Source organism: Schistocerca cancellata, chromosome 2 (genome assembly GCF_023864275.1).
Source record: "Schistocerca cancellata isolate TAMUIC-IGC-003103 chromosome 2, iqSchCanc2.1, whole genome shotgun sequence".
Lineage (NCBI taxonomy): Eukaryota > Metazoa > Arthropoda > Insecta > Orthoptera > Acrididae > Schistocerca > Schistocerca cancellata.
Window position 1 is genome coordinate 687,773,766 of NC_064627.1, and position 27,797 is coordinate 687,801,562.

The 27,797-nt window shown below is 38.0% G+C and overlaps 1 protein-coding gene across 1 annotated transcript in view; it reads left to right on the forward strand.

Moving 5' to 3' along the window:
- LOC126147842 (sialin-like) overlaps positions 1 to 27,797 on the forward strand; it is a 119,016-nt gene that overhangs the window by 82,238 nt on the left and 8,981 nt on the right. Inside the window, exons 8-9 of the mRNA XM_049915720.1 lie at positions 11,187 to 11,342; positions 17,958 to 18,043. Coding sequence (XP_049771677.1) covers positions 11,187 to 11,342; positions 17,958 to 18,043 — 242 coding nt within the window. The remainder of the gene's footprint in view (positions 1 to 11,186; positions 11,343 to 17,957; positions 18,044 to 27,797) is intronic.

Consider the following 27,797-nt stretch of genomic DNA (forward strand, 5'->3'; position numbering starts at 1 on the left):
TTAATAGCTTCTGAGCTTTGAATTCAACCAATTTCTACTTAAAACCACTGGGTGTGAGAAGAGGCATATGTACTCCCTTTCATTGCTTGAATCTGAAAGCATTAAAAATGATTGATAAGTTTGGAAGATGGAACAGTAATAGATTTTGGTCACTGCTGAATATTAGATGGGTAGATCACATAACTAATGAGGAAGTATTGAATAGGATTGGGGAGAAGAGAAGTTTGTGGCACAACTTGACCAGAAGAAGGGATTGGTTGGTAGGACATGTTCTGAGGCATTAAGGGATCACCAATTTAGTATTGGAGGGCAGCGTGGAGGGTAAAAATCGTAGGGGGAGACCAAGAGAGGAATACACTAAGCAGATTCAGAAGGATGTAGGTTGCAGTAGGTACTGGGAGATGAAGAAGCTTGCACAGGATAGAGTAGCATCGAGAGCTGCATCAAAGCAGTCTCAGGACTGAAGACCACAACAACAACATACTCTATGATTCACTCTAACTGCTTTACCTCTGTCATTACAGTATATAGCTTAGGCTGAGTTAGAATATGTATTGCTAATTAACTCATTATTAAAATGCAACATTTTTCATTAATTTATTTGATTTATATATTTTAGTACCATGAGATCTTACACTATTTTCTTAAGGACCAAATAAAGAAGATACTTTTCTTTCATCTGGAAGTAAAATATTAGTTATACAGAACTGAAATATGAAACTTGTATATGCCATGTAGTTCCATACATAACAAACATATACGACCACTTGCTTGATGAAAGATACACACCAAAAGACTGGATAGTTGCACAGGTCACGCCAGTATTCAAGAAAGGTGGTTGGGGTAATCCACTAAATTACAGGTCCATATCATTAACATTGATATAGAGCAGAATTGTGGAACATATATTGTGTCAAACATTATGAATTACCCCAAAGAAAATGATCTATTCGCACATAGTCAACACAGATGCAGAAAACATCATTCTTGGAAAACACAACTAACTCTTTACTCACACAGTGTTGAGTGCTATTGAGACCATATTTCTAGATTTCCACAAGGTTTTTGACACTGTACCTCACAAGCGGCTTGTAATCAGATTGCATGCTTATGGAATATCATCTCAGTTATGTGACTGGATTCATGATTTCCTGTCAGGGAAGTCACAGTCCTTAGTAATTGATGGAAAGTCATCAAGTAAAACAGAAATGATTTCTGGAATTCTCCAAGGTTGTGTTGTAAGCCCTCTGCTGTTCCTTATCAATATAAATGATTTGGGAGATAATCTGAGCAGCTGTCTTACATTGTTTGCAGATGATGCTGTCATTTGCCATCAAGTAAAGTCATCAGAAGATCAAAAGAAATTGCAAAATGATTTAGAAAAGATATCTGTATTGTGCAAAAATTGGCAATTGACCCTAAATAATGAAAAGTGTATGGTCATCCATATGAGTGCTGAAAGGAATTCATTAAACTTCAGTTACATGATAAATCAGTCAAATTTAAAGGCCATAAATTCAACTAAATACCTAGTAATTACAATTACAGTCAACTTAAACTGGAAAGAACACAGAAAATGTAGTGGGGAAGGTGAACCAAAGACTGTTATTTATTGGCAGAACACTTAGAAAATGCAACAGATCTACTAAAGAGGCTGTGTACACTATACTTGTCCATCCTCTTTTGAGTACTGCTGTGTGGTGTAGGATCCAGATAGGATTATCAGAGTGTATCAAGAAAGTTCAAAGAAGAATACCATGTTTTGTATTATCGTGAAAGAGTGGAGAGAGTATCATTGACATGATACAGGAATTGGGGTGGACATTTTTAAAACAAAGTTGTTTTTTGCTGCAGAATCTTCTCATGAAGTTTCAATCACAGATTTTCTCCTCCGAATGCAAAAATATTTTGTTGATACCAACCTACATAGGGAGAAGCAATCATCATAATAAAATACAATAACTCAGAGCTAAATATAAAGGTGTTAGTTTTTTCCTCACGCTCTTCAAGATTGGAATAATAGAGAATCTATTGTGAAAGTGGTTTGATGAACCCTCTGCCAGATACTTAAGTGTGATTTGCAGAGTATCCCTGAAGATGTAGATAGACATATTGCTCCAACCAGAGTGTCTTTGCTTATTCTGCTCACCTTAGCTGTCTTTGTTGCTCCTATTGCCCTCATGACAATCTACATTTCCATGTATCTTGATGTGAACTCATTGATCAATGAGTTAACATCAAGGTGCACAGAAATATACTGTCATAAGGGCAATAGCTTTTTTTTTTTAATTTTTTTTTACAAATGTCCAAATATACTGTAGAAACTACAAGAGTGCTCTACCTACCATAATGTTTGACACTGATTGCTTTTTACTAGACCAACTACTGACCAGACAGGCCACAAGTAATCTAACCACAAGTAAAATTCTTCTCAAGTGACCAAATGTGAGATTATAAATACCCACTGATTCAAGTTAATTTTAATTGTCTGCATCATGCTGTACATCAATGGCTTTGCTGTGCCATATTCCATGGAATAATTATCATTATTTATTAACTGTCTAACATCATGTTCCTACATTATCTCCTCTGTACTTTAGTTGCAGTTACCTCCTGACAACAACCAGTATTTCCTTACCAAATGTTGTAATTTGATTCAGAGTAGTAGAACACCAAATTACTTCTACATCCACAAGCGCAGTCTTATCACTTACTTTGTTCATGACCATTTTCCTCTGACTTCTCTCTAATTCACAGCTCAGGATTTATTTTTATCTTTGGGTCATCATGCTGATAGATTCTGCAGCATAATTTGGTAAATTATTTTCTCCATATCTTCTTGAACTGAAATCCATTGCCTCCAGTCAACCACATCAGGTTTATTTCTGTATTAGGTCATTATACCAAATGTTGGTCTGACTTTGTTTTGCACAGAGTTTGTTTTCATAACTTCTCACATTTACTCCTATATATTTCTTTCATTGCTACATATTTTCATATTCCATTATCTGAGTCACTATCTTAGGTGCTAGTTGATCCATCTTTTCCTTAATCCCTTGACTTTTCAATTTTTGATTTTCTCTAAATATTAATATATGAATAAAACTGCCACAGATCATATGTTAGTAGTAGTTTATCATGTAGTGAAATAGAAGTGGATAGTTCCTGTGAATTGTTATGGGTGGAGGTTACACTCAACAACCGAGCTAGGTTAATAATTGGCTCCTTTTACCGACCTCCCAACTCAGCAGCATTAGTGGCAGAACAACTGAGAGAAAATCTGGAATACATTTCACATTAATTTCCTCAGCATGTTATAGTCTTAGATGGAGATTTCAATTTACCAGATATAGACTGGGACATTCAGATGTTTAGGACGGGTGGTAGGGACAGAATAATTGAGTGACATTATACTGAGTGCACTATCCGAAAATTACCTCTAACAATTAAACAGAAAACCGACTCGAGATAACATCTTGGACCTACTGATAACAAACAGACCCGAACTTTTCGACTCTGTAAGTGCAGAACAGGGAATCAGTGATCATAAGGCCGTTGCAGCATCCCTGAATATGGAAGTAAATAGGAATATAAAAAAAGGGAGGAAGGTTTATCTGTTTAGCAGGAGTAATGAGGCAGATTTCATACTACCTAACAGATCAAAACGAAAATTTCTGTTCCGACACTGACAATGTTGAGTGTTTATGGAAAAAGTACAAGGCAATCATAAAATGCGTTTTAGACAGGTACATATCGAGTAAAACTGTGAGGGATGGGAAACCCCACCGTGGTTCAACAACAAAGTTAGGAAACTACTGCGAAAGCAAAGAGAGCTTCATTGCAAATTTAAACACAGCCAAAACCTCTCAGACAAACAGAAGTTAAATGATGTCAAAGTTAGCGTAAGGAGGGCTATGCGTGAAGCGTTCAGTGAATTCAAAAGTAAAATTCTATGTACCGACTTGACAGAAAATCCTAGGAAGTTCTGGTCTTACGTTAAATCAGTAAGTGGATCGAAACAGCATATCCAGACACTCCAGAATGATAATGGCATTGAAACAGAGGATGACACGCGTAAAGCTGAAATACGAAACACCATTTTCCAAAGCTGCTTCACACAGGAAGATGCACCGCAGTTCCTTCTCTAAATCCCCGCACGAACGAAAAAATGGCTGACATCAAAATAAGTGTCCAAGGAATAGAAAAGCAATTGAAATCACTCAACAGAGGAAAGTCCACTGGACCTGACGGGACATCAGTTCGATTCTACACAGAGTACGCAAAAGAACTTGCCCCCCTTCTAACAGCCGTGTACCACAAGTATCTAGGGGAGCGGAAGGTTCCAAATGATTGGAAAAGAGCACAGATAACCCCAGTCTTCAAGAAGGGTTGTCGAGCAGATGCGGAAAACTATAGGCCTATATCTCTGACATCGGTCTGTTGTAGAATTTTAGAACATGTTTTTTGCTCACGTACCATGTCATTTCTGGAAACCCAGAATCCACTCTGTAGGAATCAACATGGATTCTGGAAACAGCGATCGTGTGAGACCCAACTCGCTTCATTTGTTCGTGAGACTCAGAAAATATTAGATACAGACTCCGAGGTAGATGCCATTTTCCTTGACTTCCGGAAGGTGTTCAATACAGTTCTGCACTGTCACCTGATAAACAAAGTAAGAGCCTACGGAATATCAGACCAGCTGAGTGGCTGGATTGAAGAGCTTTTAGCAAACAGAACACAGCATGTTGTTCTCAATGGAGAGACGTCTACAGACATTAAAGTAACTTCTGGCATGCCACAGGGGAGTGTTATGGGACCATTGCTTTTCACAATATATATAAATGACCTAGTAGGTAGTGTCGGAAGTTCCATGCGGCTTTTCGCAGATGATGCTGTAGTATACAGAGAAGTTGCAGTATTAGAAAATTGCAGCAAAATGCAGGAACATCTGCAGTGGATAGGCACTTGGTGCAGGGAGTGGCAACTGACCCTTAACATAGACAAATGTAATGTATTGCGAATACATAGAAAGAAGGATCCCTTATTGTTTGATTATATGATAGCGGAACAAACACTGGAAGCAGTTACTTCTGTAAAATATCTGGGAGTATGCGTACAGAACGATTTGAAGTGGAATGATCACATAAAATTAATTGTTGGTAAGGCAGGTGCCAGATTGAAATTCATTGGGAGAGCCCTTAGAAAATGTAGTCCATCAACAAAGGAGGTGGCTTACAAAACACTCGTTCGACCTATACTTGAGTATTGCTGATCAGTGTGGGATCCGTACCAGGTCGGGTTGAGAGAGGAGATAGAGGAGATCCAAAGAAGAGCGGCGTGTTTCGTGACAGGGTTATTTGGTAAGCGTGATAGCGTTACGGAGATTTTTAGCAAACTCAAGTGGCAGACTCTGCAAGAGAGGCGCTCTGCATCGCGGTGTAGCTTGCTGTCCAGGTTTCGAGAGGGTGTGTTTCTGGATGAGGTATCGAATATATTGCTTCCCCTACTTATACCTCCTGAGGAGTTCACGAATGTAAAATTAGAGAGATTCGAGCATGCATGGAGGCTTTCCGGGAGTCGTTCTTCCCACGAACCATATACAACTGGAACAGGAAAGGGAGGTAATGACAGTGGCATGTAAAATGACCGTTGGGTGGCTTGTGGAGTGTAAATGTAGCTGTAGATGTAATTTGATTTACTGATTTGATCTCATCAGATGTGAAAATTCTCTGATATTTTGTGCTGTTGTGGCTACATATTAGATAAGCACACACAAAGTGTGTTGATTATCATACCAAGTAGTGCTTTCAACCTTTAATGTGTTGCCATGACAATAAATATCTTAAGATGCCCACGTCTGATTAACAAAACTAGTCACTAAATCAAGTAATATGAAACTTGTGGTGGTTTTATTTGTACATTAATTACAATGGTTCCTAAGTCCCATGCCAATGATGTCAGCATTTGCTAAGTCTTCTAAGTATTTTGTGTTTTTTTCAAAGCTAACTGCTTTTGAAGGAAAATGATCTCTACTGACAACCATCTGTAAATTTCAAAAATGGTACTGTTTACCCATTTTGTCACTGCAATTTATTTTTCTGATGTCCATAAATTTACAATTTTGTAACTTAGTTATAAATACCTTTTTCACTATAATTTGCCACTTTCATTCCAACATACTTCCTTCAGCCACACTGAAAGAGAGCCAACTTGGACCACTTGTACCATTGTTTGCATGTTGTGGTGGAACTGTTTGCTGTGCAGTAAGCAGATATTGCATTGATTTGTTAACTGCTTAATGAAAGGTGAATGAATGCCAAAAAATTTACAAAAAACACTTCCAAAATTACCCAGGAGTGTAACTATAATGATATTTATATGTGAGCTATGCCCTTGCATAGTTGGTAACTGAAGTCAACCACACAACAAGCATATTTATTATTTCAACACATATAGAGCTGCAGGCTCTCAGACATTTCCTCAATGGAGAAATCACTGCATGAGACTAGATTGAACCCTACTTCTCATCAGTAGCCACTCAGCTATATTCATAATTCTTGTTTATGTGTGAGACATAAACATATTTGTAAGAGATTCCTTCCACCTCAACAGTAATAGATTATTGCCCAAAACAGTCACTGTTGCCATTAGGATATTATTGTTGCTATGGCCTTCAGTCTGAAGACTGGTTTGATGCAGTTCACCATGCTTCCATTATGGCATTACTGACACAAAATAAAACTCTTCTTTTTGTTCAAGGAAGTCTGCAGTATCTCAGATGCATTCTCTCCTCATTTGTTCTCATGTGCACTAGAATAACAAAAGTGTTTTGTCTCATTCTATCCATTTATAATCTTATTTTTGATACACAGTCACATCTTACAAAAATTTTCTCTGTCAGTATATTTCTTCTGCCTAATCCTTGTTAGTACACAGCAGTCAGTAGATTCAATTACTTTAACAAGATTCAAATAAACAAGCAAACTTAATTTGGACAATATCTGTATTTACCCAACATTACCCCTCATCAGATGCTATCATAAAATTAAGGTGTAATTGTGTGACATTCATCAATCAAATTTACATCCATGAGTTTTTTCTGCATTCTTTTATTACTTCTATTCTTCACCCTATTTCAGTTTATTATGCTATAAACACTGACTGTATAAAAATGGAAGTAGATATGTTCAGCTTTGTTATAAATCATATATCTCCTTTGCTGTGATGCTGAAGCAAAAGTGATATGAGAAACAAAGTGAAATGTAAACTGGGTTTCTGTAAACTCCAGAATGTGTTGATCAGCTTTCTGTTAGACAGACGAGAAAGTGAAGAAAAGCGTAAGACATTTCCAAATAGCAAAATGATATGCTAGTTTATAATATTTCAAATATTATGTTATTTGACAGATATTTATGTAAAACCATTTTATGTCATAAATACCAATCTAAAGTTAAACGCTAAACAGATTTAAATAATATAGTACTTTCAATGATGCCATTCAAATTACATATTAAAGAATGAAATAGGAATAGTTTTTGTTTTGTCAGAGTATAATATTTAACTTTGTAATTTGAGTTTTTCACATTTTCCTTTCCTGATAATTCTGCTAATGAAAAATTTATGATACAATTATGAAAGATGTAAGTAATTCCAATATTGTGTTGGTATCAGGATCAACAACTCAATATGTTTGTAATTTATTAAGTAAGGTTTCCTTCAGGATTTTTTCTATCCCCCTCTGAGAAAAGAAAAAACTTAGCATCACCAAACAATTTAAAGATAGCATCATCAAACAAGTTAAAGATACACCATAAAACTTGCAAAGGACTCCATCAGCAAATTGTAGTAAATAAGGTAAAGTCTGAACCTCCTCACCAATGTGTAAAAAAATTAAACAAAAAAATTCTTGATCTAAAAGTATTGATCCATATTGTACAAGGGCTCAAAACCAAACTTAATGAATTTGTTATCAAGTGCAAGTGAACTGTCAGATACACAGATATTATGTATTAATGAACATTTCATGAAGTCTTTTGAAATAGAAAGTGTTGTGATACCAAATTTTAAACTCGTAGGTCACTTCTCAAGAGCATCTTACAAAGGTGGAGGTAGTTGCATATTTGTAAAAGACAACATTACTGCTACACCTCTTGATATTTGCAATTCGTATGGTATTGAAAAAGATATAGAACTGTCAGGTGTAGAGCTTACAGATCTAAATGTTTATATAATAGCACTTTACAGGTCACCCTCTGGGAACATAGGGACTTTCTACAAAAATTTAGCACCAGTAATAGAAAATCTAAGTAAAATAAAATCATATAATGTTCTAATATGTGGTGACTATAATATAGATTTTCTCTCAGAAAACTCTAGCCATCTAAGCATTAAAAATTTTATGAACAGCTACAACCTAGACCTAATGGTTAACACTCCAACCAGGATAACAAATCACAGTACCACTTGTCTGGATCAAGTAGCAAGCAATATAAATTGTACTGTATCCTCCATCAAACTAGGATTTTCAGACCACAATGCATTAATTATGCAGATCTGGTTGCAAAATAACAGTCATGAACACAATAAAATCACTGTACGGAGGAGAAACTTCAATAAAACCCACATGCATACTTTCCTCTTTGATATACAAAATGAAAACTGGCAAAATGTATATGAGGCCCAAACAGTAGACAGCAAATATGAAGCATTCTTGGATATTTTCTGTTATTATTTTAATTGACACTTTCCCTTACAAACAAAATGTATCAACAAAGATAGAAAACTCTCCAGCTGGATCACCCCAGGAATCATTAGATCGTCACAAAGAAAAAGAGAACTTTTTGACATTAGCAAATCCAAACCAGGCAGTAGTGAAGCATTTAAATCATACTTTACTCTATATAAAAAGATATTAAGAAACATAGTAAATGCAGTCAAAAAGCTACAGAATGATAACTACCTCAAATTGTCATCAAATAAGAGCAAAAGCATGTGGCAACTTATTAATATGAATACTAATAGAGGAAAACAACTACAAAGTGATACTAGCTTAAAAATAAATGGAAAATTAGTCTCCAGTGGGAAAGAAACAGCAGAGGAATTCAATAACTTCTTTACAGAAACAGTAGAAAACCTGGCTAACAATCTTAAAAATAGCTGTTCCTTACAACTAGAACCAAACTTATGCTCTGAGACTCTATTTTTAAGGCCTACATCTGAAATTGAAATAGAAAAGACACTTCATAGCAAAATTAAAAAAAAAAAAAAAAAAAAAAATCATCTGCTGGACAAGATCAAATTCCATGCTTCCTCCTTCATAATTGCAGTAACTTTATCAGTAAACCCCTAGCCCACATAATAAACTTCTCATTCCTGAATGGTGCATTTCCTGGTATGCTCAAAATTGCAAAAATTATACCTGTCCACAAAAAAGGAAGCAAAGAGGATCCCAGTAATTATTGACCCAATGCACTGCTTTCAACTTTTAGTAAAGTATTTGAATATATAATGGCCACCAGAATCATGTCCTTTCTAGCCAAAGAAAATATCCTGTCACCTGCTCAGTTCAGCTTCCAAAGTAAAAAAGCTACAACTGATGCAATACAAGAATTTCTAGATCATGCACTGGAGCTTGTGGACAAAAAACTCCCAGCCATAGGTATCTTCCTAGATCTAACAAAGGCATTCGACATGGTTAATCATAGTATACTTTTGCAAAAGATGCATTCCTATGGAATAAGAGGAAATGCCTATTACTGGTTTAAAAGCTATCTGGAAGATCGACAGCAGTATGTCGAATTAAATGAAACTAAGCTCTCAGGTACAGCTAGCACTGTACATTCCTCCATACATACCATAAAGCAAGGCGTTCCCCAAGGCTCCGTCCTGGGCCCCTTGTTGTTCTTACTTTACATAAATGACCTTCCTCACAGCCTACCAGACACAAAAACCCTTTTGTTCACTGATAACACCTCTATACTCATATCTGCGCCTGAACAAATTCTCCAGTCTAATATAGATAGGACCACAGATCAAATAAGTCTATGGCTTCAAAGTAACAGGGTGCTGCTTAATACAAAAAAGACAATTGTAATAACCTTCCACACTGCCCAAAACAGAAATCCATTACTACCAACTATATCACTGGAAAAAAATAATGTTAAACTTGAAAATGAAATAAAATTTTTGGGGGTCACTATTACTGATACACTCACATGGAAAAGGCACATTGACGTTACCAGCACAAAATTTAGTAAAGTATGCTTCATGATTAGATCAATAAGGAACGTCACTAACACAAGTACCCTAACCACAATGTACCATGCACTCTTTCACTCTGTACTTAACTGCAGAATCATCTTCTGGGGGCAAAATTCTGAATCAATTAAGACATTCAAACTGCAAAAGAAGATAGTCAGAACAATTATGTTTAAAAAACAAAGAGACACTTGTAAACCATTATTTAAGAAGCTAAATATTTTGCCCCTCCCATGCCAATACATACTAGAATTATTATTCTTTACCAAAAAAGTATCAACAAAATTAGCAAAAATATGGATTACCACGATTATGACACAAGATCAAAAACCTCTCTAAGAATACTTCCCCACTCAACAAAACTGTATAGTGATGGTGTCAAGTGCATGGGAATAAAATTATATAATCATCTTCCAACTTTTATACAAGAAATCCAAGAAATAAATAAATTCAAACAGACAGTGAAATCTCTTTTAATAAATGACTGCTTTTATACCATCCAGGAATATTTAGAATCAAAATTGTCTTAGTGCATGATAATGTATCAGAGCTGAATGTTGTTAAGTCAATTTTGTCACATCATGTAACAATTCTCTGTAAAGCTGTAACTTTAAGTAACATACTTTTGTAGGTAATGTAAAATAATCATTCTTCTGTGTTCTTGTTTAATGTTTTAGACTCCTGTAAACTGTATATTTGTATTGACTTATCCCATATCAGTTGTACAAGCCATTGTACTGATTTGATCTACGGGACAAATAATAAATAAATAAAAATAACATTTTTATTAGTGGCTAGTTTTGAACTCTTGTTATTTCCAAACTGTTACGAATATTAGAAGATACAATTTTATTAACAAACATTTTGTGTTTTTTTAAGCCTCAGTTGCTACTAAATGTTGCCAAAATTATGTGTCCTTGTTTCAGCCTGTGCTTGCCAGGGTGTTATGATGCTGGCCCTAGCATTTTGTGGATGTAATGCAATTGCTGCAGTTATTTGCATTGCAGCTGCCACAGGCTTTAGTGGTGGACAAAGTTCTGGACCACTTGCTACCTATGTTGACCTATCCCCCAACTATGCAAGTAAGTAATATAACAATTCATACAGTAAATGTCGCACCTCCTTAATACTTATCAATAGACACTACATAGCGAACATATATCTGCCATGCTAGTGAGTTCTCAATGACTAATCTACACCAGTTTTAGCAACAGTGCTTAACTTAAGTGTCAGAAACCAATATCCTTGTTTGTCACTCAGTGCTTTAGAATTTTACAATAGACGATTCATTCTAAGTTGCCTGCTTTTTCATGACTTTGATGTCTTGAAGTCACACAGGTACAATTCACACTATCACATCATTACTCTGTTCCAGCAAGCCATGTGTGGTTCTCTATGAGCCTCCTCCATGCTGCTTCTTTGATTAATACTTATAGTTCTTATACAAATGGAAGAAAAAATGGGATTCTACATTCCACGGATTATTTGTCCATTAGGAACAGAGTACAAGTTCAGACTAAATAAGGATATGGAAGGAAATCATCTGTGGCCTTTTCATAGGAACCATTTCGCTTGTGTTACTTACAGAAGCCATGGAAAATTTTTTTCCGGGTGACTGGATGATAATTAAAACCACTATTCCGCCTTATGTGAGTTAAGTGTCTTAGCACTGTTCCCGCTCGTGTTGTCTAGTTCATGTATTTGACACCAGGTCATGCCTCCATTTTTTATGCCCTTAAAGATTTGCATCTCCAACACGTTATGAGGTGTTCATCATTGTACCTTCCCAGAATCAAAGTTTGGGACAGACTATTTTCTTTACATGGTGATACTACTGTAATTGTTTTACTTCATAGGCCATCAGCATGCTTCTTCCTGAACTACATGTTGCCAGAGATCTTCATTTTTTTTTTATTTTAACTAGTGTTGACTTTTCTAGGTATCAACATTTAGTTGGCTATGGACAACTCTTTTCTGTTTTAGTTATTACTACTGCCTCCAAACCATACCTCAGTATAATTATAAATTAACATTTTGTACATGCAAAAATCTATTATCTAAATATATATATATTATCTCAATATAATATACTACATGTTAGAATTTGGAAACTTTTTGTATTCTGTTGCCAGAGTCGTGGCATATTTTATTATCTGGAGAGACAATACTACTTATATAGAGAAAAGTATATGAAATTTCTGGCTCTTCAACTGAATTTCTTAGATGACTTTCCATATAGAAGGCAAGCAATTAGAGTCTTCTCAAGCCTGTCCACAATCCAGTGAAATAACAGTATTTCATTCTTGAGGTGCTCAGGAATTGTTATTATGACTGGGAGTTACACTTTAGGCACTCCATACAAAATATGGAAGCCAGTCTGAAAACCAGTAACATTTATTTAACTGTATTTCTCAAAACAAAGTTGCTCATTTCATAGGCAAGAAAACAACAGTCTGAGGAAAGATATTATACACACAGAGATATGCTCATAACTGATAACAGGTATTACACATTTATTAAATTGTTTACATTTCTAAGGCAAATAGTAGATGTAGGGTGTTATAGGCTGCAGATATTACAGACCGCAGTTTCTCTAAGTAAGAACATTCAGATTTGGCAATTTTACTGAATTGAAAAGGAGTTTCAGTGTTAAAATGACTCATTAGCAACCAACAACACAGAACTGCATTGGTTATCCAAATCAGTTTGCTATATGAAAAGGGAGAAAACACAACACAAGAAACACACACAGCAACAGAGAGGCTGGAATGGGTTGTACCGAAAGTTTTTTCCCCAGGAGATTATCAAGTGTTATGGGTTTGCTGATATTTATTACACATATTAAAATATTATTTCACTGATTGCATTCTACTTTATATATTAAAGAGTTATCTGCAAGTGATAGGAAAATAGTTTTTTTGAGTAGTAAATTATACATTATTGTGTTAACATTTGTTTTAATGTTTTAAGTGTGTCCATGATTGTTGATCAAGCTATCTACATCTGCATACATACTCTGCAGTGGACCATATGGCACGTGGTGGAGGGTACCCTGTGCCGCTATTACTCATTTCCTTTCCTATTCCTCTTGTGGAGGAAAAAACAACTACCTATGTGCCTCCGTATCAGGCCTAATTCCTTGTCTTGTATCTTAATCTCCCTTACACAAAATGTATGTTGGTGGCAGTAGAATTGTTGTGCAGTCAGCTTCGAATGCCAGCTCTCTAAACTTTTACAATAGTGTTCCTTAAAAAGAATGCGCCTTCCCTCCAGTGTTTCCTGTATAAGTTCCCAAAGCAATATTTGTGTGTTGTTCGAATCTACTGATAACAAATCTAGCAGCCCATATCTGAATTGCTTGTATGTCTTTCTTTAATACAATCTAGTACAGATCACCTGCAGATGAAGCAAACCTTCCCAAAATTACCCCAATGAATCAAAGTCAACCATTTGCCTTACCTACCACAATCTTCACATGCTCATTCCATTTCACATCACTTTGCAGCGTTACATCCAGATATTTAAACAATATGGTGTGTCAAGCAGGACACTAGTAATATGTATCTGATAATTATGCATTTGTTTTTCTACTCACTCATATTATCTTACATTTTTCTACATTGAGAGCTAGTTGTCATTCAGCACATTAATCAGTAAATTCGTGTAAGTCATCTTGTATCCTCCTACAGTTACTCAACTTCAACACCATTCCATATACAACAACATCATTAGTAAACAACAATAGATTGCTGACCACACTGTCCACCAGATCATTTATGTATATAGAAAATAATAGCAGCCCTGTCCCACTTCCTTGGAGGAAACTTGACAATACACTTGTCTCTGATGAGCACTGATCATTGAGGGTGATGAACTGGGTTCTGTTACTCAAGAAGTCTTTGAACCACTCACATATCTTGGAACCTATTCCATATACTTCTGCCTTCGTTAACAGCCTGCAGTGCGGGACCATGTCAAATGCTTTTTGGAAATCTAGGAGTGTCAAATCTGCCTTTAGCTGTTCATCTGTAGTTCACAGGATAAAAGGGTAAGCTGAATTTCACACAAGCAATGCTTTCTAAAGAAGTGCTTGTTTATGGACACAAGCATATCTGTCCCGGAGGAAATTTAACACATCTGAACTGAGACTATTTTCAAATATTCTGCAGCAAGCCAATGTTAAAAATATTGGTCTGTAATTTTTTGGGGCTGTTCTTTTATTCTTCTTATATACAGGAGTCACCTGCACTTTTTCCTAGTTGCTTGGGACTTTGTGCTGGTTGAGATATTCATGATAAATGCAAGCTAAGTAAGTGGCCACTGCTGTAGAATACTCTTTGGAAAACCGAACTGGGATTCCATCCATACCTTGTGACTTACTTGTTTTCAACACTAAATGATTAATGGAAAATCTCATATAAAGATGTGAAACAAATACTAACAAAGAGATAGAGGGGCTGGCCAGTACTTACCTCAGCTCAGTACAGCCGATAGATACACATAAAACAGAACCAAAAATTTACATTCCTAGCTTTCGGAACAAATGTTCCTTCATCGGGGAGGAGAGAGGGGAAAGAAAGGGAAGAAGGGAAAGGAGATTCAGTTACTCACAACCCAGGTTATGAAGCAACAGGGAAAGGAAAATAGGGATCTTTCCCCTCTCTCCTCCCCGATGAAGGAACATTTGTTCCGAAAGCTAGGAATGTAAATTTTTGGTTTTGTTTTCAACACTCTCAGTTGCTTCTCTACACCAGGAATGCTTATTACTATGTTGTCCATATAGTACTGTATGCAACGGTCAAACACTGGTATTTTTCTATGATTCTCCTGTGTGAGCATTTTCGTAAACATGAAATTTAAAACTTCAGCTTTCATTCTGATATCTTCAACTGCCACACCAGACCGGTCAATGAGTGACTGGTTGGAAACCTTGGACAAGCTTAGCAATTTGTCATAGGACAAAATTTTCTTGGGTTCTCAGACAGAACTTTTGTGAACGTATGACAGTTGTAATTGTTGTACACTATGTGCAGGGGTCTTTTTACAGATGCAAGAATCACTTCTAACATTAGCCTGTCTTTGTTTGCATGTTCTCTTTTGGACCAAGGGTCCACTGCCTTTGCTTCCTACTCATTTTCCAAATTTTGTTGTTAAACCACAGTAGGTCTTTTTCATCCTTTATCCACTACTGGGTGCATACTTCTCCAGAGCATGATTTTCAATCTGTTTAAACTTTGGCCATAATTCCTCTATGTACATTATATTGGAAATAAATGCTCTTTCTAGCAGAACCACTCTCCTAACCTTCGTGTCTGATTTATTAAATTTTGTAACCATAGTTGCTATGATGACATCATGATCACTAATCCCTGTCTATATAATGACATCATTGGTAAGGTCTAGGGTGTTTGTAGCTACAAGGTCTAAGATATGTCCATTGCAGTTGGGCTGTCGAACTAGCTGCTAGAATTGTCACAGTAGAATTAGGTGGCCAGTGAAAACATCCAACAATTAACTTACTTATCAAACGAAAGCATTGTTATGTTGACAGAGACAATAACAAACACAAACACACACACAAATTTCAAAAGTAGGGGCCTATTGCTTCTGCATATACCAGCCTAAACTCTGACTCCTCCTCAATTACAAATCAGAGAGTTTTGGAAGGCCAGTGTACATCATTTGCTTTGTTAACTCATTCACTTAACTTAAGACTTGCCACGTCATACAACAGGATAGTATTGTAGAAATTATTCACTGCGGAACACATACCACTCACAGAATTGATATCATCATTGCATCATCATTGATTAGGGGATGTAATAATGCATGCTTATATGGCTTCAGATGTAATGTCTTAAACTTCTATTGGAAAATTGTAGTTCCTTAGAAACAGTTCTTGCAGATTTCTTGGGCTATTGAATGAATGTCTATGCAACATGCTGCAGATTTTCATCAGTGGTTACTAATTTTCAGCAGCCACTGTGTGGTAAGTCAGCTGCAGAACCTCACATTGAACCTCCAGTTTAATTTGTAGATAGCTTGCTGGCATGGTGGCTGTGTATGCATGCATTTTTCAATGAAAGAGTGTCTTAAATCTTCATAATCTCAATAACATTTCGATACCTGTGAAAGAGACATACACTGTTCTGTAGACAATTTTCTGTTTATAACATCCACTTTATGCACTGATAGTGAATGCACAAATGATGTCAAGGCTCAGTGTGTCACTTGTAAATAACAAACTAGTTCTGCCATAACTCTCTAAAAAAATTTCACTGCAGGCAGGTTTGGTGATTTTCCATTGTAGGTGATTTTACTTAATTACTGAACTAAAATTTAATCATGGACAGAAAAGCACAATTGTTAACTGTTGTCATGATGACTTTGGGCTTTAAAATGTCTACAAACTTGTGCAAATGAATTTACATGTGGCAACATAGTCAACACTTTATACAGACATATTTTACACAAATAGTTTTGTAAAATGCAGAGTTTTTCTATGCTAAACTTTGTAAGATGAACATTTTTAATTACAAATATTTCAATTTGCAAGTTTTCATTAAAAGTAAACTGCCAATGTAATTGTCTACAATAATGGTATCTCTAATGCTACAGCTTTATCATTTTACACAAAACATACTGTTCCACATGTCATGAAGACTAGTAAATTGAAGAATGTTTACATTATAAACAAGCTAGTTTGCTGCATTTAGTAAAACTGCATTTAATTACTTTTCTTTGTACTGTGATTGTTACTCTTCATGTTGTTATACAATGATTGGTGCAAGTTGAAAATTAGAACATGATCGTACATATCTACTTCCATAGTGAAATTGTGGTCTTTGTGATGTGTATTGATCAGGTGTATCATATTGTTTAATAGGTGAATATCAGTCTGTTACATTACACAGGTAAAGACTGTCATAATAAAACACAGTAAAATTTGCAAGTGCATAATATCAAGGAGTCTTGTTATTTGGAATTTGGTGTATTAATATTTAACAATTTGTAATATGGTGCATAGAGGTATATTTCACATGAAGAATGACAATTTTATGAATGATGAGTGTTGGAAAATTACACAATAATGACTCTTTGCTTCTCTATCATTTGAAAGTTATCTTAAGTATTGGAATATCTAGCATAATGGCAAGAGAAATGACGAAAGCACTGAATAGAAGTTCATAAATTACGTGGTTCATGTCATAAACAGAGAGGTGTTCTTAGGAATATTCTAATAAATTGTGATTGGTCAGACTGATGGTTGCTTATTTAGTGCTATTGTAAATTTTTAGTATTTGTTTCACTTCCTGAACGTTTCTGAAATATTAAAATTTGGTGAACCACCAGACTGCATACTTTACAGATAGGTAACAATTCAGTGCAAAGTAAACAAAGGAAATGTTGAAAATTTTTACTGGCAAAGTATACATACAGAAAGGGAACAGTCTTTACAAGTTGAACTACTTCGTCAGAGCTTAAAAACACGTACATGCAATTTTTTGTATATTTTCCCACATACATCCATAGTTATCTATAGATCTATCTCTCTTTCAGACGAAGTACTTATATATTGGTAATTACATTCAACTATTATAACTTGGTTTATGTTTTATTATTTCAGTCAGATTAATTTTTGCAGTTGTGATGGAGTCACATTTGGCACTATAATTTCTCTGTACTCTGCTTTTTAGGTGTAACGTATGGCATAAGCAATATGGTTAGTGCTACTCCAGGATTTTTAGCACCAATAATTGTCAGTACACTTACGTACCAAAATGTAAGTACTTTATAACAAATAATATCTTCTACATATGTGTAGCTTCCTTGTAGAAAAACAGAGGAAGATTAGAAATTAACACTTTAGTAGTGTTGAAGGAGTAGGAGCTTAGCATTAATACAAGGTATGTCCAGAAAGTAAGTATCATTTTGGGGAAAAATGCATAAAGACTTTTTTATTTCAAACCAAAATTTACTTTTACAAGAAAGAGTATTTCTTAAATTACTTTTCTGCATAGTTGCCACCACTGTTCAGACATAGGTCACAGCGGGGAACCAACTCCTCTATGTCCTCTTCATAGGAAGGTGCCGCCAGTGAAGACAGCCACTGCTGAACAACGTTTTTTACATTGACATTGCTGTCAAAGCACCTTCCTCCAAAATCATGCTTCAAGTTCAAGAACAAGTTGTTTTCAGACTATGGGAGAGTGTGGCGAGTGATTAAAATGTTCCCAACCTAATTGTTGAATAAGGTTCCAAGTGGCACCAGTAGAATGGGGACAAGCATTATCACGAAATAACACAATGTCTTGACTGAGTATTCCACACCTTTTTTCTGAACTGCATCCCAAAGTTTTCTTAATATTTTTTATTATCATACCACATTAACGGTTTCATGCGTGGGAAGGAACTGAACAAGCAGAATGCCCTGTATGTCCAAGAACACAGTGCACATGATTTTTTTGCTGATAATGTTGTTTTGAATTTTGTTTTTTGAAGGATCATGAGTTACTCCACTCCATCAATTTTGATTCTGGAGGGACATGTCAAACCCAAGTTTCATCATAAATCACTATTCTGTTTAAGAATTCATCTCCTTCATGTCTGTATTGGTTAATAAATGTCAAAGCACTGCCAACCCTTGCTTTGTAGACATCTATAAGCATTTTTGGAACCCAACGGGAACACAATTTGCAAAAATTTAAATGATTTGTGACAATCTCATGCAAAACAGTTTTTAAATTTGTGGAAACTCATCACAAGGCATTCTTATTGTGAACCATCTGCTTTCATGAAATTTCTCATTCTCTTTCGGAATCAAAACATCACTGATATCGTAATGGAAGATCATGCACTCCATGATTCGTCATGAACATTGGTTCACCCATCATTGAACTGCCTCGTCCACTTTCTCACCATTCCAGCAGTCATTACATTTCTGTCATAAATCTGTAAAAGTTTACAATGAATTCCAGTGGAATATTTCCTGAATGGTTGAAATATGCTGAAGTTAAGCCACTGTTTAAGAAGGGAGGTAAAGAAATATCATCAAAATTCCGTTCAGTTTCACTTTTGCCAGCATTCTCAAAAATTTTAGAAAAGGTAATGTACAATCGGCTTGATATCCATCTTATCATAAATAACATACTGTCAAAGTCACAGTTCAGATTTCTAAAGGGTTCTGATATTGAGAAGGCTATCTACACTTACAGTGAAAATGTACTTAATTCTTTAGACAAAACATTGCAGGCAACTGGTATATTTTGTGATCTGGCAAAGGCATTTGACTGTGTAAATCACAATATTATTTTAAGTAAATTTGAATATTATGGTGTAACAAGAAGTGCTGCAAATGATTCAAATCTTATATCTCTGACAGGAAACAAAGGGTGTTATAAGGAAAGAAACATGTATTAATATATCAGGCATCATCCAACTGGGAACTAATTATATGTGGGGTCCCACAAGGTTCCAACTTATGACCCTTACTTTTTCTTGTTTGCATCAATGACCTTTCATCAGTTACATTACCAGATGCCAGTTTGTTTTGTTTGCCGATGACAAGAACATTGCAATAAGTAGCAAATTAAGTGTAGTCTTAGAAAGATTGGCTAGTAAAATATTTGTGGACATTAACCACTGGTTCCTAGCCAATTATTTGTCACTAAACTTTGAAAAAACACACTACATGCAGTTCAGAACTTGTAAGGGGTGTCCCGCAAGTATGTGCCTAACATACGATGACAAGCAGATAGAAGAAGTGGACTGTGTTAAATTCTTGGGATTACAGCTTGATAATAAATTCAGCACAAAAAGTATTGGTAGAACATCTGGAAAGGGAAAAGTAAGACAGACAAGTTGGTGGGATGATACCACAACCTAAACAGTTTGAAGAAAAAATGGAGCATGGAGAAAGTGGTGGAAAACTAAAAATGACGAAGACCATAAGAGATATATAGAGGAAAAGAAGAAGTACAAAGAAATAGTGGAAACAGCAAAGAAAAAGGCATGGGAAGAATATACAAAAAAACTTGAAGAAGATGTGAAGAGCAATAAGAAAATGTTCTATAAAATGATGAAAAATAAAAGGAAGGCTTCCGAAGTACCAGTAAAGATGGAAACAGAGGGCAGTACCATTATTGAAGATCCAGGGAATATAAAAGATTTCTGGAAAGAACATTTTAAGAAACTGTTAAATGCTGAGGAGCAGGTACATGAGGAAACAACAAAGAATGGATAAATTGAGAGAAGTTGGGAAGCAGAATTAGGACACATTACATGGGAAGAAATGGAAAAAGCTGTGAAGAAGATGAATGGGGGGGAAAGCCCCAGGACATGATGAAGTATCAGTGGATATGATAAGAGCAGCAGGTCCAGTGGGAATGCAGTGGCTGTATAGAGTACTATCAAGCATGTGGAGAAATAGTACAATACCTGACGATTGGAGAACAGGAGACATTGCTCCCATCTTCAAGAAAGGCAATAAAAGACTTTGTAAAAACAACAGAGGAATAACCCTTATGAGTCATACAGCCAAGATTTTTGAAAGAATTTTACTAAATTGAATAAGTGACAAGATAGAAAAGGAGCTGAGTAAGAACAGCATGGGTTTAGGAAAGGAAGAAGCATGATCGACCTGGTATTTTCTATCCGTCAATTGATGGAAAAAAGTTGGGAGTATAACAAAAGGATGATAATGGTTTTTATAGATGTAGAAAAGGCATATGACTCAGTTAACAGGGAAGACTCTGGGAAGAAATGAAGAAGATAGATGTAGAAGATGGTTACATTAATGTAATAAAGAAAATGTACAGAGGACATGATTGTAGAATTAGAACACCATTGGGGCACTCTGAATGCTTCGAAATAAGACAAGGACTTAAGCAAGGAAGTATTCTATCTCCTGCACTTTTTAATGTTATGATGGAGGGAATGAACAGGGCAGTTAAAGATATAGTAAAAGAAAAAGACAAAAAGATGATTTTTGCAGATGATATGGTAATGTGGGGTGATAAAGAGGTAGATGTACAGTTACAGCATGGGAGGAAATAATGAAAAGGTATGGATTAAAAATAAATAAAGATAAGAGTGAAGTAATGGTATTTGGAAGAGAGAAAGGAATCAATGAAAATATTACCTTGAATGGAGAGCTCCTCAAAGTGGTAGAAAGTTTCACTTATAAAGGGAGTGAAATATCTAGGGATGGAAGAATAACTAACGAAATTAATAGGAGGTTACAGAAGGGAGGCAATTTCTACCAAACAATAAAACACCTGATTTGGAATAAGGAAGTTTCATAAAAAGCAAAACTCCTGATGTATAAGAATTATTACTTCCCTATTGTCACCTATAGTGGAGAAACATGGACAATGAGAGAAAGGGACTGGAGCAGACTGCAAGCAGGGGGAATGAAATTTCTCAGAGCAGTGAAGGGAAAAACAAGAATGGACAGAGTAAGGAATGTACAGATTAGAAATGACCTTAAACAAGAAAGTATGAGAGAAGAAATTGAAAAAAAAGAGATTAAGATGGTACGGGCATGTTAAAAGGATGCATGGGCAGAGACTCTTCAAAATTATGGAAGAACTAAAGATGGATGGGAAAAGACCTGGAGGGCACCCAAGAACACGGTGGAAAATGGGAGTGAGAATATCTGTAGACAGGAGAGGTGTGACCTGGCAGCAAGTGGAGGAAGAAAAGTGGTGGGAGGACCGAGCCAAATGGAGAGGACTCCTCAGCACCCAGACCCGGCAGTAGCTGAAGTGGGATTCGGATATAGATAGATAGAATAAATTCAACTGGCAGGAGCACACCACAGAACTGCTGAAGCATCTTAACAAATTTCTATTTGAAATGTGAATTGTGTTAGACATAGGGGATATAAAAATGAAAAAGTTGGCATACTATGCTTAATTTCATTCCACAATGTCAAATGGGATTTTTTAAATTTTTTTTGGGTAATTCATGAAGCCAAGCTAAAGTTTTCCAGGCACAAAAATGAGCAATAAGAGTTATATGTAGAGTGAACTCAAGAACATCCTGCAGAAGCCTGTTTAGGGAACTAGGGATACTTACTACTGCTTCCCAATATATTTATTCTTTAATGAAATTTGTCATTAAAAATATATCACTTTTTCAAACCAACAGTTCAATTCATGGAATCAATACCAGAAATAAAATCACTTACTCTTGTACTAAAAGGTGTGCATTGCATTATTCAGAAACACACATTTTCAATAACTAGCCAGCAGCCATAAAAAGCTTAACAACCAATGAAATTCAGTCTAAGAGAAGTCTAAAGCAGTTATTGGCGGCCAACTCCTACTACTCCATTGAAGAATAGTGCACATGTGTTCATTAAAAAAAATGATGATAATTCCACTTGGGACCTGTAGAAGATACACTCCTGGAAATTGAAATAAGAACACCGTGAATTCATTGTCCCAGGAAGGGGAAACTTTATTGACACATTCCTGGGGTCAGATACATCACATGATCACACTGACAGAACCACAGGCACATAGACACAAGCAACAGAGCATGCACAATGTCGGCACTAGTACAGTGTATATCCACCTTTCGCAGCAATGCAGGCTGCTATTCTCCCATGGAGACGATCGTAGAGATGCTGGATGTAGTCCCGTGGAACGGCTTGCCATGCCATTTCCACCTGGCGCCTCAGTTGGACCAGCATTTGTGCTGGACGTGCAGACCGCGTGAGACGACGCTTCATCCAGTCTCAAACATGCTCAATGGGGGACAGATCCGGAGATCTTGCTGGCCAGGGTAGTTGACTTACACCTTCTAGAGCACGTTGGGTGGCACGGGATACATGCGGACGTGCATTGTCCTGTTGGAACAGCAAGTTCCCTTGCCGGTCTAGGAATGGTAGAACGATGGGTTCGATGACGGTTTGGATGTACCGTGCACTATTCAGTGTCCCCTCGACGATCACCAGTGGTGTACGGCCAGTGTAGGAGATCGCTCCCCACACCATGATGCCGGGTGTTGGCCCTGTGTGCCTCGGTCGTATGCAGTCCTGATTGTGGCGCTCACCTGCACGGCGCCAAACATGCATACGACCATCATTGGCACCAAGGCAGAAGCGACTCTCATCGCTGAAGACGACACGTCTCCATTCGTCCCTCCATTCACGCCTGTCGCGACACCACTGGAGGCGGGCTGCACGATGTTGGGGCATGAGCGGAAGACGGCCTAACGGTGTGCGGGACCATAGCCCAGCTTCATGGAGATGGTTGCGAATGGTCCTCGCCGATACCCCAGGAGCAACAGTGTCCCTAATTTGCTGGGAAGTGGCGGTGCGGTCCCCTACGGCACTGCGTAGGATCCTACGGTCTTGGCGTGCATCCGTGCGTCGCTGCGGTCCGGTCCCAGGTCGACGGGCACGTGCACCTTCCGCCGACCACTGGCAACAACATCGATGTACTGTGGAGACCTCACGCCCCACGTGTTGAGCAATTCGGCGGTACGTCCACCCGGCCTCCCACATGCCCACTATGTGCCCTCGCTCAAAGTTCGTCAACTGCACATACGGTTCACGTCCATGCTGTCGCGGCATGCTACCAGTGTTAAAGACTGCGATGGAGCTCCGTATGCCACGGCAAACTGGCTGACACTGACGGCGGCGGTGCACAAATGCAGCGCAGCTAGCGCCATTCGACGGCCAACACCGCGGTTCCTGGTGTGTCCGCTGTGCCGTGCGTGTGATCATTGCTTGTACAGCCCTCTCGCAGTGTCTGGAGCAAGTATGGTGGGTCTGACACACCGGTGTCAATGTGTTCTTTTTTCCATTTCCAGGAGTGTACATTAGCTTATTTGTTTCAGTTGTAAATATTTGTCATATATTATTGTTTTTCTGACATGTTCTACATCCTGGAGGATCTCCTCACTACGGGTCAGATGGAATGAAAGTAAATCTAATCTAATCTAATGAGCTGTTTTGCATTCAAAGACTGTATTACAGAATGCACTTCACAGTAAGCTGGCTCGGAGATTGTCTTAAGCATTTGGAACGATCACTAACAAATGTAAACGCAACACAGTCTGGCTGTAGTGGCATCAGTGGAAAGACAGTGAACCAGAGAGACAAGTGTGAATGTGTGCAACTGTAACACTAGTGTTGAAGTGATGGAGGAATGAAATGGTACTTATTTTCCTGATATGCCTCATACCTTTTTTTTTTTCATGTTCTGATCAAGAGCCAGTTCGCATCTATAGGATGATAGTAGTGATAAAAAACACAACTCCATTGCTATTGTGCTTTATTTGACTTGATTGGTTTTTGGATTTGGGCAGCTGCATTATCAAGTTGTTATAATTCTTACCAGCAGAGTACACAACTCCATTCTGAAACCTGGACAAGGAAGCAGGTTAATATGGAGATTATTTTTGTGCATGTATTGTGACTGTGTACATTACAGTTCAGTTGAAACTGATTTCTTATTATCAGCAACAAAAACCATTAAGGAGTAAATGTATTGGGGAGTGAGTGTAAGAATTACAGGATCATAAAAAAGGCTTCTACAAGATGAATGATTATCTGCTTTACACAATATTCTCACTGCTCACTTCTTCTAAACGAACACTTCATTAATTACTTTGTTTACTTACGATTTACTTTATTTACTTACAATGCCACCTCAAAAATTCTGCACCCTGCTCACTTTCTGCTCCCACTTTGGAGTACCACTGTTCACCACTTCTACAACAACCTCCAAACCTCCTGCATGTCCCCTCATAGCCGACAGACATTGTCTCACAGCCTTGCTACATTTACCCCACCCTTCAAAACTCCCTCCCAACACCACACAGAATCCAGAGCCTAAACAGACCCGAAACACAGTCATGAGACTTTCCTCCAGAAGCCTTAGCCCCAACAGAAATATCAATCCTTTCCAAAAGTCTCATTTTTCGCTCCATTCCCAAATTCAATCATGCAAGATTTGGTAAAGACCTTATCTCCTGCTTCTGGCCCCTACAGTGGAAACACTTTTTCACCACCAACTGTACCAATCAAACTCAACCAAAGACCAATGTTGAACCCTGTCTGACTCAGTTCACACCTCCATCCAACTGTGATCCAGCCCACTGCCTCCAAATCAACCCCGGTTAACTTTCCAGAATTTCTTAACCTCAAACTTTGCCTCACCATCATTCCCCAAATCCCTCAGCATGCAAACTAACCTGACATCTGCAGAAGAACTGCAGTCCACCATCTAAAAAATGATCAGAACTTTATACCTACGGACAGAGGCTCCACCACTGCTGTTTTGAGCTGCGAGGATTACCTGGCAGAAGGACTCTGCCAGTTGTCAGATACATCCACCTACAAACTTTGCCATGGTGACCCCATTCCAGAGATCCAGCAGGATCTCCAGTAACTCCTCAAATCCTTAGGCCCATCCCAGAACCTCTCTGTGGAGCCCATCTCATTCCCCTATCATTCTCTGCACTTCTACCTTCTACATGCTTCCTAAAGTCCATAAATCCAACCACCCAGGATGCCCCATTGTGGCCGGTTACTGTGCCTCCACTAAGAGAATCTCTGCTCTCACATATCAACACCTTCAACATATTGCCCAGAACTTACTCTCCCATATAAAAGATACCTAGCATGACCTCCACCAACTCTCCACAGTTACTGTCCCTTTACCACATGGTACCTCATCACTATTGATGCCACCTTCCTTTCCACTAACATCCCTAATGCCCATAGCCTTACCGCTATTGAACACTACCTTTCCCAGTGCCCAACTTCCTTCCTAGTCATCATGACTAACTATATCCTCACCCACAATTACATCTCCTTTGAAGGTGTTACCTACAAACAAATCTGGGGTACAGCTATGGGCACCTGCATGGCACCATCCTATGCCAACCTATTCATGGGCCACCTGGAGGAATCCTTCCTAAACACCAAAAATCCTAAACCCCTTACCTGGTTCAGATTCACTAATGACATCTTTGGGATCTGGATCGAGGGTTAGGGCACCCTATCCACATTCCTCCAGAACCTCAACAGCTTCTCCCCCATTTGCTTCACCTGGCCCTATTCAACCCAGTGTTGACCTCCACCTCAGAGATGGTTACGTCAGCACCTCTGTCGATATTAAACCTACTAACCACTAGCAATACCTCCACTTTGACAGCTGCCACCCATTCCATACCAAGAAGCCCCTACCATGCAGCCTAGCCAGCATGGTCAACAAATTTGCAGCTACAAACAGCCCATCTCGAAATATACCGAGGGTCTCACTGAAGCCTTCACAGACCGTAATTATCCTTCCAACCTCACACAAAAACAAATCACCCATGCCTTATCTTTCCAGTCTGCTGCCACCTCCTAAAGTCTCACTGTTTGGCCACAAAGGAGCATTCCTCTCGTAATTCAGTACCATTCAGGAATGGAGAAACTGAATTACATTCTCCATCAGGGTTTCGACTACCTCTCATCATGTCCTGAAATGAGAACTGTCCTGCCCACTATCATTCCCACCCTTCCCACAGTGGTACTCCACCATCCACCAAATTTACACAATATTCGTATCCAAACCTACACAACCCCCTCTCTCAACCCCTTATCTCATGGCTCACATCTCTGTAATACACCTAGATGCAAGACCTGTTCCATACATCCTCCCACCACCACCTACTCCAGTCCAGTCACACACATCACCTATCCCATCAAAGGCAGGGCTACCTGTGAAACCAGTCATTTAATCTACAAGCTAAGCTGCAACCCCTGTGCTGCATTCTATGTGGGCACAATGACCAACAAGCTGTCTGGCTGCGTGAATGCCCACCGACAAACTGTGGCCAAGAAACAAGGGGACCACCCTGTTGCTGAGCACACCACCCAACACAACATCTTTCATTTCAGTGACTGCTTCACAGCCTTTTTGCCTTATGGATCCTTCTCACCAACACCAGCTTTCCTTAATCGCGCAGGTGGAAACTCTCCCTGCAGTATATTCTATGTTCCCGTAACCCTCCTAGCCTTAGCTTTCTTTAGTCACTGTTCTCACCCATCCAGCCCCTTCCCTGTTCCCATTGCAACACTACACAGCCCTCATTCCACCATTGCACCCAGTCTTTTTACTTCTCTCCTTTTTCACCCTCCCACTTCTCCCCTGCTCTCTGTCTAACCTCCTGACTGCACCTAGTGCCCTACCCTCTCTCCACCTCAATCCTGTGCACTCCCCTGCAGCACTTCACTGTCCTCCCCCTCCCAGCCCCAGTCTTTTCCTTACCTCAGGTGTATGCACATCTGTCGTCTATTTTTGACAAAGGCCTTGTTGGCTGAAAGCTTATTTGTGACAGTCTTTCTGTTGTGACTATCTGCGACTCAGCATCTCTGCTATATGGCATCTAGCAACCTTCCTTTTCATAATATCGTTACTTTATTTACTTCAGGTGTATAGTCCCAAAAGACAAATTCATAAGGCAACATAGAGTGAACATATGCAACATAAGCCAATACTCATGTCTTTCAACATGCACCATGGGAGATGCTC